Raw genomic sequence first — 14,026 nt, 5'->3', positions numbered from 1 at the left:
TCATTCTCTACTATGAGTTCTAGTATCACACTCTCTCTAGTTGGGATTTGTATGTAATGATTAATGAAACATCCCTGAACACACTTGACAAACTCTTTCCCATCCAGCCCTTTTACAGTATGGGTGTCCCAGTCAATACGTTGAAAGTTTAAAATTACCTACCATCACAACTTTGTTTCACACACGCTGTCATTTCTCTACAAATTTGCTCCTCTAAATCCTGCGGACTGTTGGGTGGTCTATAATATAATATAATCCCATTAATGTGGTCATACCTTTCTTATTCCACAGTTCTACTCTCAGTCTCACTAGGCAAGCTGTCCAGGATGTCCTAACTCAGCACAACCAGACATTTTTCCTGACTATCAATGCTACCCTACCCCCTTTAATCTGTGCTCTTTATCATGTTTAAAACAACGGAACTCGAACATTGAGCTGTCAGTCCTGTTCCGACTGCAACTAAGTCTTACTAATGGCTACAATGTTGTAATTCCACGTGCTGATCCATGCCTTAACCTTATCCACCTTTCCCTCAATACTCATAGAAACATAGACATAAAAAACCTATGGACTTTCCAGCAGGGGGCCCATGGAGTGAGCTGTATTTTGGTGTCGCTCCGTACCCCTTACTCTCTTACATGTAACCACTCTTATTCACTTTACACTAAACAATTTATATCATTGAACTACGACTTTTACTTACTGAAAATGAATACCAGAGCACGAGAAGTTAAAGAAGGGAACGTTTCCGGTGGGAATGGGAAAAAAAATGGTGATCCTGGAACATCGAAGGAAGCTCCGATAACTATGGAACTAATGAAGAAACTTCTAGAAGATACAGTTAATCGAAGACTCACTGCAATTGAAGAAGTGTTGAAGTCGATGAAAGAAGAATCAAGAATATTCAGACGTGAAATCGATCAACATCAAGTCAGAATCTCGGAACTAGATGAAGATGGCCGCAAAAGAGATTAAAAAAATTGAAGCTCTTGAAAGAAGTTTAACTTCGGTAACTCAGCAATTGGAACGTTATCAAGCTAAGACTATCAATCTTGAAAATCACTCCCGACGACAGAATTTACAAATAATCGGTTTTCCTGAAGATGCTGAGACGGAAGATCCTACCAAATATTTTTCTAAATTGCTAATGGATGTGTTTGGCTCCAATATATTGGAGGAGCCCCCACTATTAGATCGTGCACATCATTCATTTGGTTTTAATCTGGAGAATTTGGCCAGACCGAGACCGATCATTATTCGGTTTCATTATGTCCATGATAAGGAACGAGTTATTCGAGCTGCTCGGAAGAAAGGTATGATCGAATTTCGAGAATTCAAGTTCAGAATTGTTGAAGACTACAGCCAAGACATACTGAAAAAACGGATGGTTTTTAAACCACAGATGGCAGAACTTTATCGTCGGGGCTATAAAATAGCGTTACTGTTTTTTATGCTGTTCTGGACAACTCGCATAGCCTGTTTAAAAATCCGATGGAAGCCCAAAGTTTTATCAATGATCTGCCTCCCTCTGCGGAGGATTATCGTTTTGTTTTCTCTCTTGTCTTTGATTTGTATAGTTCAAGGGTTTTTTCCCCTTGATCTTGTAGTGTAGGTTGGCTTTATATTGTTAAATGATATTATGCTTTTCTGTTAGTGATCTTGTATATCTTACTCTTAATACCATTTGAAAGTTATTTAGTTACAATTTTAATGTTTGTTTTCTTTCTGAAATGTTACTGGAGTATTATATTTTAAAATGGTGGATTGTTTTCTTCTTCTCCCCAGAATCCTCTCTGTCTCTAACGTCGCTTCCGATCATTTATATATGAAAAATTAATATAGTAATATGATCTAAGGTTTGATGTTCTCCGAAATATGAGTAGGAAGGAACTATTCGATGCTTATAATCGTTGTAAGATGTTTCTTACTGTTATAGCTAGTTTTTACTTTTTTTTTTAATATGGGTGGTATCTTTTTTGATAAACATATCAGGACCTGACGAAGGGTCTCAGCCCGAAACATCGACTGTACCTCTTCCTAGAGATACTGCCTGGCCTGCTGCGTTCACCAGCAACTTTGATGTGTGTTGCTTGAATTTCCAGCATCTGCAGAATTCCTGTTGTCTGCTGCGTTCACCAGCAACTTTGATGTGTGTTCCGGCAGTATTAACTTTGCTTGCTCAGTTTAGTAGTTTTTCTGGTTATAAATTAAATCTAGGTAAGAGTGAACTTTTTTCATTAAATATGCAGATTCCCACTTATAGAAATTCTCCATTTAGAGTGACTACTGACTATTTTACTTATTTAGGAGTTAAAATTACTAAGAGATACAAGGATCTATTCAATTTTAACCATTTACTGTTAATTAATCAATCAGGTTAAACAACTGATTACTAAGTGGTCCCCATTGTCTCTATCATTGATTGGCCGAATCAATGCTATTAAAATGATTATTTTACCTAAATTTTTATATTTATTTCAAACGATACCAATTTTTATTCCTAAATTTTTTTTGATACTATTGATTCTAAAATTTCCTCTTGTATATGGCAAAATAAAAATCCCAGATTAAGTAAAAAAGTACTTACAGAAATCTAAGAGGGTGGTTTGGCATTGCCTAACCTAAGATTTTATTATTGGGCAATTAATATTCGATATTTAATATTTTGGATGCAAGATTGGAATATAACTCCAAGCCCATATTGGGTAAACCTTGAAGGCCACTCTGTACAAGGGTTTTCTTTAGCTTCCATTTTAGGAACTTCACTGCCTTTTGTACTATCTAAATTGAATAAACAAATGTTTAACCCTATAATTAAACATACATTGCAAATATGGTTTCAATATCGTAAATTTTTTGGCCTGAATGAATTTAGGTTATCAAGTCCTATTATATCTAATTTCTTTTTTCAACCCTTGGTAGTGGACCAAGCCTTTTTGATATGGAAAACGAAAGGTGTAATATGTTTTCATGATTTATTTCTGGATAACTGTTTTATGTCTTTTGAGCAGTTATCTAAGAAATTTGATTTGCCTAGATCCCATTGTTTTAGATACTTACAAATAAGAAATTTTTTAAATACTATGTTGCCTACCTTTCCGACTTCAAATCCTACTGGCATTATTGATAAAATTTTAGGTTTAAATCCTTTGCAGAAGGGATTAATAGCAATTACTTATGATATAATTATGAAATTACAGCCAGGTATATCTGATAAAATTAAAAATGAATGGAAAAGGGAACTTCAACTTTGTCTACCTATAGAGAAATGGGATAAAATTTTTCAATTAGTTAGTACTTCTTCTATATGTGCTAAACATACATGAATACAATTTAAAGTAGTACATAGAGCCCATATATCCAAAGATAAATTAACTCGTTTTTTTTCCCCATAAAAACCCTACTTGTGATAGATCTCACTCTGAGATGGCTTCTTTAACTCATATGTTTTGGTCTTGTCCTCATTTGGAAAAATATTGGAAAGATATTTTTGATATTATTTCAACAGTTCAATGCTTTGATTTAAAACCCCATCCTATTACGGCAATTTTTGGGTTGCCAATGGTAGAACACAGATCTTTGTCTTCTTCAGCCTGTCGGATGATAGCATTTGTTACTTTAATGGCGAGAAGATCTATTTTGTTGAACTGGAAGGAAATCAATCCTCCAACTACATTCCAGTGGTTTTTTCAAACTATATTAGGTTTAAATTTAGAAAAAATTAGAAGTGATATTTTTGACCCTTTGGTTAAATTTGAAGATACCTGGAAACCTTTTTTTGCAACATTTTCATATGATGTAATCTGACCTTTCCGAATCTTTTTTTAAATTTATATGATCAGAGGAGCGGAGTTTACGACATTACTGAACGTGTCTGATACAAGATATAGGTCTAGCCCTGTATTGTTCTTTTTTTGGAGGTTTTTTCCTTTTTCTTTTGGGGGTTTTTTTTTGTTTGTATTTTTTCTTTTTATTTCTTATGACTAATTTCATTATGAGTTTGGAAGTCTATTATATCTATGTTACTTAAAATCCTTTTTGTATATGCTGATTAAGATTATTCCAATCTCTTTGTACCAACTTTGTTATTGAGTTTATAATCTTGAAAATTAATAAAAAGATTTTTTTTAAAAAAAAAAGAAAACCTACAGCACAATACAGGCCTTTCAGCCCATAAAGCTGTGCCAAACATGTCCTTACCTTAGAAATTACCTAGGATTACCCATTGCCCTCTAATTTTCTAAGCTCCATATACCTATCCAGGAGTCTTTTAAAAGACCCTATTGTGTCCACTTCCACCACTATCACTGGCAGCCCATTCCACGCACTCACCACTCTCTGCATTTTTTAAAAAAAACCTACCCCTGACTCCTTGCATTGAAATATACGCAGCTGAAAACACTAGTCCCACCATGCTCTGCTGGTGATTCCTGACGTTGTATGTAGGCCTTTCTCCACAACCAGACCATTAGCTATGCTTGCACTCTGGTTCCCATCCTGTTCCGACTCTAGTTTAAACCACTACCTCCCCCAACGCAGTATGAGCTAACTTTCCTGCTTGGATATTACAGTACTCACCTGCAGTTCAGATGCAAGCTGTCCTTTCTGTCCCACTTTCCTTGGAAAAAAGCCCAATGATCTAAATCTGTTGCCTAAATTCCTTAGCCACGTTTTAAACTCTATGATCTTCCTGTTTCTGGCCTCACTAGCATGTAGCATGGGGCAATGCTGAGAGCAGAATCCTGGAGGTCCTGTTCTTGATCTTAGCACCAACTCCCTGAATTCACTTTGCAGGACCTCATCATATTTCCTACCCATGTCATTGGTGTCGATGTGGACCATGACTTTTGGTTGCTCACCCTCCCATTTAAGAATGCTGACGATTTAATCAGAGTGATCCCTGACCCTGGCACCTCAGAGGCAACATACCATCTGGGTTTTCTGTTCCCCTATCACTACAGCTCACCTCGTGTCTCCAAACTCAGGGCCAGAAACCTGACTGCTGTGGCTTTTCTCTACTTGGCCGTCCTCCCCAACAGTATCCAAGATGGCATACTCTTGTTGAAGGGAATGACTGCATGACAGGCCACAGGGTACTCAGCATTGGCTGCCTATCCCTTTCCCCACTCCTAGCAGTCATGCAGTTACCTGTGTGTCCTGTCTATCAACCCTTCAACCTCCCATATAATGTAGAGTTCATCCAGTTCCAGCTCTAATGTCTTAACACGATCTGTTCAAAGCTGCAGATGTCGTCGTCAGGGACACTGGACGTCTCCCTATTTTTCCATGTTCCGCAAGAGGAGCATTCCACTATCCTACCTGGCATCCCTACTGCTTTAAGTATGCAATAAGAAAGAAAGAATAAATAATGAAAAGAAATCTGCCTACGCCTCTCCTTGCTGAAGCCTTGAGGAGCCAAAGCTTCAATTCCACAGTCACACAGTGGCTGCTCCACTTAAACCTAACTTCTTTTTATGGCCCTTGCCAAGTGCCTTATTTTGCACAGTCCAATGTCTTCAGGAACTGTGATGCACAATATGTGCCAAATGCCTCCACTCACTTCTTTAAAATACATAAACCAATGTCTCCTTGGGAACTGTAGCATGCAAAGTGTGTCGACTGCCTCAGCTTGGTTTTTTTTTAAACTTGCTTTCCCTCTATGCAATCCAATGTCTCCTGGAGAACTGTGGCGTGCAAAATGTGCTGAGTGCATCTGCTCGCTTCTTTTAAGCTCTCTCTCACTCTACTCAATCCGGTGTCTCCTCTGTGTATTGTGTATCTTTGGAATGTGAAAGGCAACTGGAACAACAGGAGGAAACTCTCACAGTAACAGAGGAGAATGTGCAAACTGCTTACCGAGGGCAGCCCTCGCACTGGAAAATGATAGCACTTACCGCTGTGCTACCATGCTACCGGATGTTAAGGTCCATCTTTTTCATTTAAGGGATGAGCTGCCAGAGGAAATGGTTGAGGAAGGTCCTGGGGCAGGGATAGGGGGATATGGGTCAAATGGAGCTAATCTAGTTTGGCATGGACCAGTTAGGCTGAAGATCCTGTTTCTGTTCTCCCTCTCTCTATAAAGAGAAAATAGTTTGAATTGAAGATACTGCCATAGAACTCCAAAGAGAAGAAAATGGTTAGTAGTTTTATGTTGGAGTGAAGGTGAGGGTTGTATGCAATTAAGGGAATATGTCTGTCAGGGGTAGACCAGGGTTGCTGTGGGGGTAAGGTGTTAACAGAGTAGTTAGAGGGTAAGAAAAGTGTGATGTGCTCAAACTAGTAGGTCAGGATGAGAAAACACTGAGCCAGCATCACAGATGCTACAGCAAAATGGTCTGTTCTGGCATACAGAGAGAAAGCCACTTAATGGAATTTGGAGGACTCCATGCTGTGTCTGGAGGCTGAATGTTGCACAGACGAGGTACTGTTTTGAGTTTTGATATAACAGGATGCCACAGGCAGACAGGTTAGAGCAAGTGTTTCACACAGTTCCATAGTACAGAAGCAGGCCCTTTGGCCCACCACTTCCATGCTGTCTTGTTTGACCATTGACACTAATTCAATTTGTCTGGAATACTCTCTGCATTTCTAGTTAACACTTCGCAGGGAGGATGTGATTGCACCAGAGAAAATGCAGAGGAGGTTCACTAGGATGGAACATTTTACTATCCATGGAGCAGAGGTGGTGGGTGGGGCGGGGGTGCACAATCTGATAAAGATATACAAAATTATGAGGGCCATAGGGTAGATAGTAAACCCATGGGAGAGAATATATGTTTAAGGTGAGGTGTAAGGTACTTAGGGGAGATCTGAGGTATTTTTTCTTTTGCCTTGAGTCTGGAAAACATTGCCTAAGGAAGTGGTGGAGGCTGGTACTCAAAGTACGTAAGAACGGTGTCATGTTGCAGTTAGCGCAATGTTAATACAGCTTGGGGTGTTCCAGAGTTTGGAGTTCAATTCCATTCCCGTTCTGTTGGGAATCTACTTCCTCCCTGTGGGATGTGCTCCGGTCTCCTCCCACAGTCGAAAGATGTGTTGGATAGTTTAACTGGTCATTGTAAATTGTCCTATGATTCGATAGGAGTTAATCATGTTTGTTGGGGGTTTTGGGGCTATGTGGCTTGAAGGACTGGATATTCTGTGCTATATCTCTAAATGAACAAGCACCTGGACAGCACTTGAATGGATAAGGCATAGTATATTATGGACCTGGTACTGGTAAATGGGATTGGTATAGTTAAGACTCGATGGTCAACATGAGCATGATGGGCCAAAGGGCTGTTTCTCTGCAGTATGACTGAGAATGAGGATCACAGAATATGTAGATGGTTCCTGTTAAAGTCCATTTATATTTTGTTAGTGTTGCTGGAGATCAGGTATAAAGCAATGTCTCCATCCACTGACCGGCCCTGGCTGGAAAAATCTATGCTCAGACCTCTAACAAAGTTTTACTTCAGCTACACAATGCAGCATCTAGATGCTAAAAGGCCCCCTTCGATATTTCCAATTTCCAAATTATCTCCTCCTTTCTGTAGAATGAGGAAGTAAGGTCTTTTGGTTAGTTCATCGTTTTTCTTTTGAAGAATTGCAGGTTAGTGATGTGATATCAGCTTTACATAATGCAGACTGTACTTCAGCCTCTTAATTATTTCAATTTGAAACTCAAACTGATTTGATTGACTGCTCTTGTTTTTTTAAATTTTGTGCTTCTCTGAATTACAGTGTCTTGTACTGGGCCGATGTGGGAAAACCAGCAAAAATTGAAAGGGCTGGAATGGATGGATCTGGCCGAAGCACTCTGGTCAGGATTGGGATTGAGAAACCTACAGGGCTTTCACTGGGTGAGAGTAAATGCCAACCTATACTCGGTTAGGGTCTGTTGTTGCAGAGTAAGGGTGGACCTTTCAATAGAAAAACTTGTCCTTATTTCTACCCTCATGGGTTCACAAAATCATCGCCCATCTTGCCAGACCAACCATCAGATATCTTTCTGCACTGATCCTATCTCCCACCACTTGTCCCACATATTTGTATGTCACAATCAAGTGCTCATCTTGCCACTTAATTGTGTTGAGAGTATCTGCCTCCACCACCTTGACAAGTAGTGTTTCTAATTCTAACTACCCTTTAGCTGGGGAAAAAATATCCTCCTTCACATCCCCTTTATACTTTTAAGTCTTTGCCCTCATAATTTTGTGTACAGCAATCAGATCTCAACTCCGCATTCTCCGCTGCAAGAAAACAAACCCAGTCTCTCCTCATAACTGAAACGGTTCATCCCAGGTAAATCCTGGGGAATCTCCTCTACAGGGCAATGACTTTAGCCAATAGAGTGTTGACAAGTACTACACACATTTCACCAGCTACAACGTACAAAGACCTCCCTTCTCTGACATTCAGTGCCCAAGCTAATGAAAGCAAGTATCCCATATGTCACCTTCAGTCTATCTGCCAGCCCTGATGCCATTGGCGATCCTTGGACTTGTTCATCAAGGTGAATATTTCCTAGGGCCCGGCCACTCGTCGTATATGTCCTAGTATTGGTCATCCTGTAATACATCATCTCACACTTGTTAGGATTAAATTTCATCTGCCATTACTCTGTCCATCTTGACAACTGTTGTTCCATAATCTCTGCTTCCCCTCCTCACAACTAACAACACTAATTTGTGTCTCGTGTGAACGTACTGATTATTACCTCCTATTTTCATATTGAAATTGTTGAAGTATACAACATGTAGTAAATGTCCGGCACTGATATTTGTGACCATAGATTTCCAGTCACAAAAAATAATCCTTCTACATAAGTCATAATTAATAACAAGCCAATTTTGGATCCTTTGTATGTGTGTCCATTTTTTAAAATCCCTCTGCTAAAGGATTTGGGTCTTAGCCCATTTCTTCATCTAGTTTCTCCTCAACTATTCCTCTGATCCACTGAAAAGAACTGTGTTGGTGGTGCTTCCTGCACCCATGTGGAGCTCTTCGCCTTCATCAACTCTGCCACCAAGCACAACTTTCCCTCCCCTCCCCCCCACTTTCTGCTTTTCACAATGATTACTCACTTGCCCAGTCATCCTTCCCCACTGATCTCCCACCTTGCAAGCAGAGCAAGTGTTATACCTGCCCTTACACTACCATTCAGGACCCCAAACGGTCCTTCCAGGTGAGGCAATACTTCACCTGTGAGTCTGTTGGGGTCATGTATTGTGTCCGGTGCTCCCAGTGTGGGCTTCTGTATATCAGCAGTCCCCAACCACTGGGCCGTAGAGCGGTACCAGGCCGCAAAGTATGCGCTACCGGGCAGCGAGGAAACGATATGATTTGGCGATATGAGTCAGCTGCACCTTTCCTCATTCCCTGTCACGTGCTGTTGAGCTTGAACGCACGAGAGGTCATTACGCATGCATCATCCATGTCAGCGCGGGAAGATCAACTCGAACTTGCAAATGATGGCGGGCTGAGAAGTATGTTTGACATAACATCTCTGCCATCATTCTGGATCAAAGTCAAGGTTAAATATCCTGAGATAGCCATGAAAGCACTGAAAAAGTTGCTTCCATTTCCAACATCATATCTCTGCGAAGCAGGGTTTTCTGTGATTAATGCAACGAAAACTAAACTACGGAGTAGACTGGACATAAGGAACCCCCTTTGAGTATCGCTGTCTCCCATCACCCCTCAATGGGACCGTCTTGTTGCAGGAAAACAAGTATTCAGCCCAGGGCTCCCACTGATTCAGCAGTATTGGTGTGTTGCAATGATTTTATATGTTCATACGAGGAAAATATGCGCTGTGTGTTTAATATCCAAACGTTACTTAAAATGTTATGTTATTAACTTCCAAGTGACTTACATAACCATATAACAATTACAGCACGGAAACAGGCCATCTCTGCCCTTCTAGTCCGTGCCAAATGCTACTGTCACCTAGTCCCACCGACCTGCACTCAGCCCATAACCCTCCATTCCTCTCCTGTCCATATACCTATCCAATTTTTCTTTAAATGATAATATCGAACCTGCTTCTGCCTCTTCTACTGGAAGTTCGTTCAACACTTACTTCAAGCTCCCCTGTCCTCCCCGATAATTGACTTATCACTATATTCATGCGAGGAAAATATGCACTGTGTGTTTAATATTAAATTGGATAGATAAACCCTTTTAGAAACGAAATTGAGTGTATTAGCCACTTATCACCTATATTCCAGTCGTGATTAACACCCCCCCCCGAACAGAATCACCAGAAACGATTTGTAGAAAAAAAATTGGCACGTATAGGCATGTGCAAGTCACGCATGCGCACTGGTGCCTGCACAAGGCTTCATGGTTATTGTAGTCTTTCTCAGGGTAAACACAACGTATTTGACTGCTACTCTTGTCCATTGGCAACCTCACCACCACCCCCCCCCACCCCCCCCGGTCAGCCGGTCCGCAAGAATATTGTTAATAATAAACCGGTCCGCGCAGCGCAAAAAAAAGGTTGGGGACCCCTGCCGTATATCATAGAACATAGAAAATCTATAGCACATTACAGACCCTTCGGCCCACAATGTTGTGCAAACCACGTAACCTGCTGTACAAATAGGTTATCATATACTGTGTCCGGTGCTCCTGGTGTGGCCTCCTGTATATCAGTGAGATCTGACATAGATTGGGAGACCATTTCGCCGAACATCTACACTCCGTCCGCCAAAGAAGTGGGATCTCCCAGTGGCCACCCATTTTAATTCCACTTTCCATTTCCATTCCGATATCAATCCGTGGCAGCCTCCTCTACTGTCGCAATGAGGCCACTCAGGTTGGAGGAACAACACCTTATATTCTGTCTGGGTAGCCTGATGGCATGAACATCGATTTATCGAACTTATGGTAGTGCACCCTCTCCTCTGTCTTCTCCCCCCCCCCTCACTATTCCCATCCTCTTTTCCCTCTCTCACCTTATCTACTTGTCTGCCCACCATTGCCTCCCTCCGAGGGGTGTTGATGCTAATTTTATTTTAACACTTAATGAGCATGTACAGAATTAGCCCTGTTAGAAAACATCTTCCTTTCACCTTTTCAGTTGGACTCTGGTACCTAAATTGAATATTTCTAGAAACATTATCTCAGATTTTGCATGGAAGTTTTGACATCTGTTGTCAACTTCAAAATGTCCATGAGGATATGTAATTCTCAAAATTGTGGACATTTATTTACTTGTCTACTATGACATTCTCGGTTTTGCCTTCTGCAGAACAAGGGGCCTTGAAACGCTGCACTTGATTGGACATGGCACAGGTTTGGCTTCAGTGGTTTCTACACTCTTTCCTGTTTAATCTCATTTTTCCTATAACAGGGTAATTGAAAGTATACACAGCTCTCTAGGTGGCAATTCACTAATGACATTTACAACTGCAAGATAATTTCCCAACCCTTATATTTAATGTCCTGACTAAAGGTGAAAGTTCTAAATGTCTTTTTACCATTCTGTCTACCTGTGACACAACTTTAAAGGAACACTTGTACTAAGTCCTTCTGTTTCATTGAACAAGTTCTATGCTCTGTCCACCAGAAGAAGTGGGATCTTCCAGTGGCCACCCATTTTAATTCCACTTCCCACTCCCATTCCTATTCTGATGTGTCCATCAGTGGCCTCCACCATTGTCTGGATAAGGCCACACTTAGGCTGGAGGTACAACACCTTATATTCCGTATAGACGGCCTCCAACCCGATGGCATGAACATCGATTTCTCAAACTTCCAGTAATGCCTCCACCACCCCACCCCCCTTCACCATTTCCCATCCCCTTGTCCCTCTCTCATGTTGTCTCCTTGTCCATCCATTGCCTCCCTGGTGCTGCTACTCCCTTTTTTCTTTCTTCCATGGCCTTGTGTCTCTTTCACCAGTCAACTTCCGAGTTCTTTGCTTCATCCCTCCCCCTCCAAGTTTCACCTACCACCTGGTGTTTCTCTCTCCCCTCCCCCTCCCCTTTCAAATCTCCTCAGCTACTTTTCTCCAGCCCTACTGAAGGGTTTTGGCCTGAAACGTCGACTGTGCTTTTTCCCATAGTTGCTGCCTGGCCTGCTGAGTTCCTCCAGTATTTTGTGTGTATTGCTTGGATTTCCAGCGTCTTCAGATTTTCTCTTGTTTGTGACAAGTTCTGCGCTGATTTGACTTTCCAAAATATATCACCTCACAGTTACCTGTATTGAAAAACCATTGCTGTTCCCCAGTCTAGTACCTTAACTGATCAAGATTCTGCTGTCATCTATAATAACCTGCTTAACTATTAACAACAATTAACTTCGTGTCATCTGCAAACTCACTGATGAAGCATCGTACATTCACTCCAACCATTTATATAAATGAGGGGGAGGGATGAAGTAGGTACAGAGGAGATGTCAGGGGTAAGTTGTTTACGCAGGGAGTGGTGAGTGCGTGGAATGGGCTGCCGGTGGAGGTGGATATGATAGGGTCTTTTAAGGGACTCTTGGATAGGTAAATGGAGCTTAGAAAAATAGAGGGCTATGGGTAACCCTAGGTAATTTCTAAAGTAAGGACATGTTTGGCACAGCATTGTGGGCTGAAGGGCCTGTATTGTACTGTAGGTTTTCTATGTTTCTAAGTAACAAGGGTTTTGTCACGTACCCCGTGACGGGAATAAAGAACCAGCAGAGATGGAAAACACTTTCAAGTCCACTGTTGCTATAAACTAATAATATTAGTAACTACACAATACAGTAAAATAAATGTAGATAAATCTAACAGGTTAGCAATGATTTATATATATATATCTCACACACACACACACACACACACACACACACACACATATATATATATATGTAAATCAATGTGTGGAAACATGTATGAAAAACAGTGCTTCTTTAAGTCTCGGGGTAAAAAGATAGTCTTATGATGAGTAAAGTTCAGTTCAGTTCGTGGTATTGAGTTGAGTAGTGATGGAGAGAGAGAGAGGGAGAGATTTGAGTCTTCAGGTGAGCTGACGCCGTAGATCTTCCCGTTGTCCTTCGAAATCCTTTACAAGTCATGGACTGACTTTAACAAAGGGGACCGGTTTTCTGTGGTGGAGCTATCCCCCAGGCAAGGGTGGACAGATGGACAACTCCCCACCAGTCAACCCCTTTTCCTTCCTTCCACTGCAAGAGCGATGGATCGATCCTCCTAAACCCACCTTTCCTGCGGGCACAACAATGCTCATTCAGTGTACGGAACATGTATCTCCAACTCCAGCAGAAATTCAAAAGTTAACCAGTTCTTTCTCGTGCCTTAAAGTGACAGTCCAACCAGTTAGTCTTCCTCTCTTTCTCTCTTTTACAAGCAAGCTATTGGTGGTAAGTAACTCTCTGTCTCTCTTTTCAAAACAACAGTTCATAGTGGTAAACGAGTACAGTTCATAGGGGTAACTCAGGCTCCCCTCACAGTTTCAACACTGATCCTTTGGACTCGCCACTAGTCACCAGCTTCCAGTCTGAGAAAATGTTTTCAACTACCACCCTCTGCTTTCTATCTCTGAGCCAATTTTGAATCTACCTAACTAGTTCTCCTTGGATTTCATGGGATCTAACATTTTAGACCAGCTTATCATGGGGGTCCTCATTGAAGGCCTTGCTAAAATCCAAATAGGTAATCTCCTGCCCTACCTTTTGATTGCTTTTTCTAAAGATTCCAACTGATTAGCCAACTTAAGGTACTCAGGAACTTCACCAGTAGCTAATGATAAAGCAATTATCTTCAGAGGCGACTCCACAACATCCTCTCCAGCCTACCACAAAATCTGAGTGGAGGATTGTGAGCCTCCACTCAAGTCACTGGATAAAGCAGTTGCCAGTGAGAGCAAGCCTAGTAATCAGGATAGCCAGGGCCACGGTAAAGGCAGGGAAGGATTGCCCAGTTAACCTGCATTTATTTCTGTGCTTGAGTGTTAGCAGGTAGGCACATAAATTCAGCATGGGTTGGCTATTGACTGGCCTCCCTGTAAAAAATTTTCTATAGACATTCTTGACTCTGGCATTTGGAAGG

At 41.2% G+C, this 14,026-nt stretch overlaps 1 protein-coding gene across 1 annotated transcript in view; it reads left to right on the top strand.

The window, feature by feature from the left end:
* LOC140188270 (low-density lipoprotein receptor-like) overlaps positions 1-14,026 on the top strand; it is a 134,317-nt gene that overhangs the window by 74,949 nt on the left and 45,342 nt on the right. Inside the window, exon 7 of the mRNA XM_072244363.1 lies at positions 7,723-7,841. Within this exon, the coding sequence (XP_072100464.1) occupies positions 7,723-7,841 (119 nt within the window). The remainder of the gene's footprint in view (positions 1-7,722; positions 7,842-14,026) is intronic.

The sequence above is a fragment of the Mobula birostris genome, chromosome 26 (assembly GCF_030028105.1).
Source record: "Mobula birostris isolate sMobBir1 chromosome 26, sMobBir1.hap1, whole genome shotgun sequence".
Classification (NCBI taxonomy): Eukaryota; Metazoa; Chordata; class Chondrichthyes; order Myliobatiformes; family Myliobatidae; genus Mobula; species Mobula birostris.
This window is presented reverse-complemented; position numbering and strand designations above follow the sequence as displayed.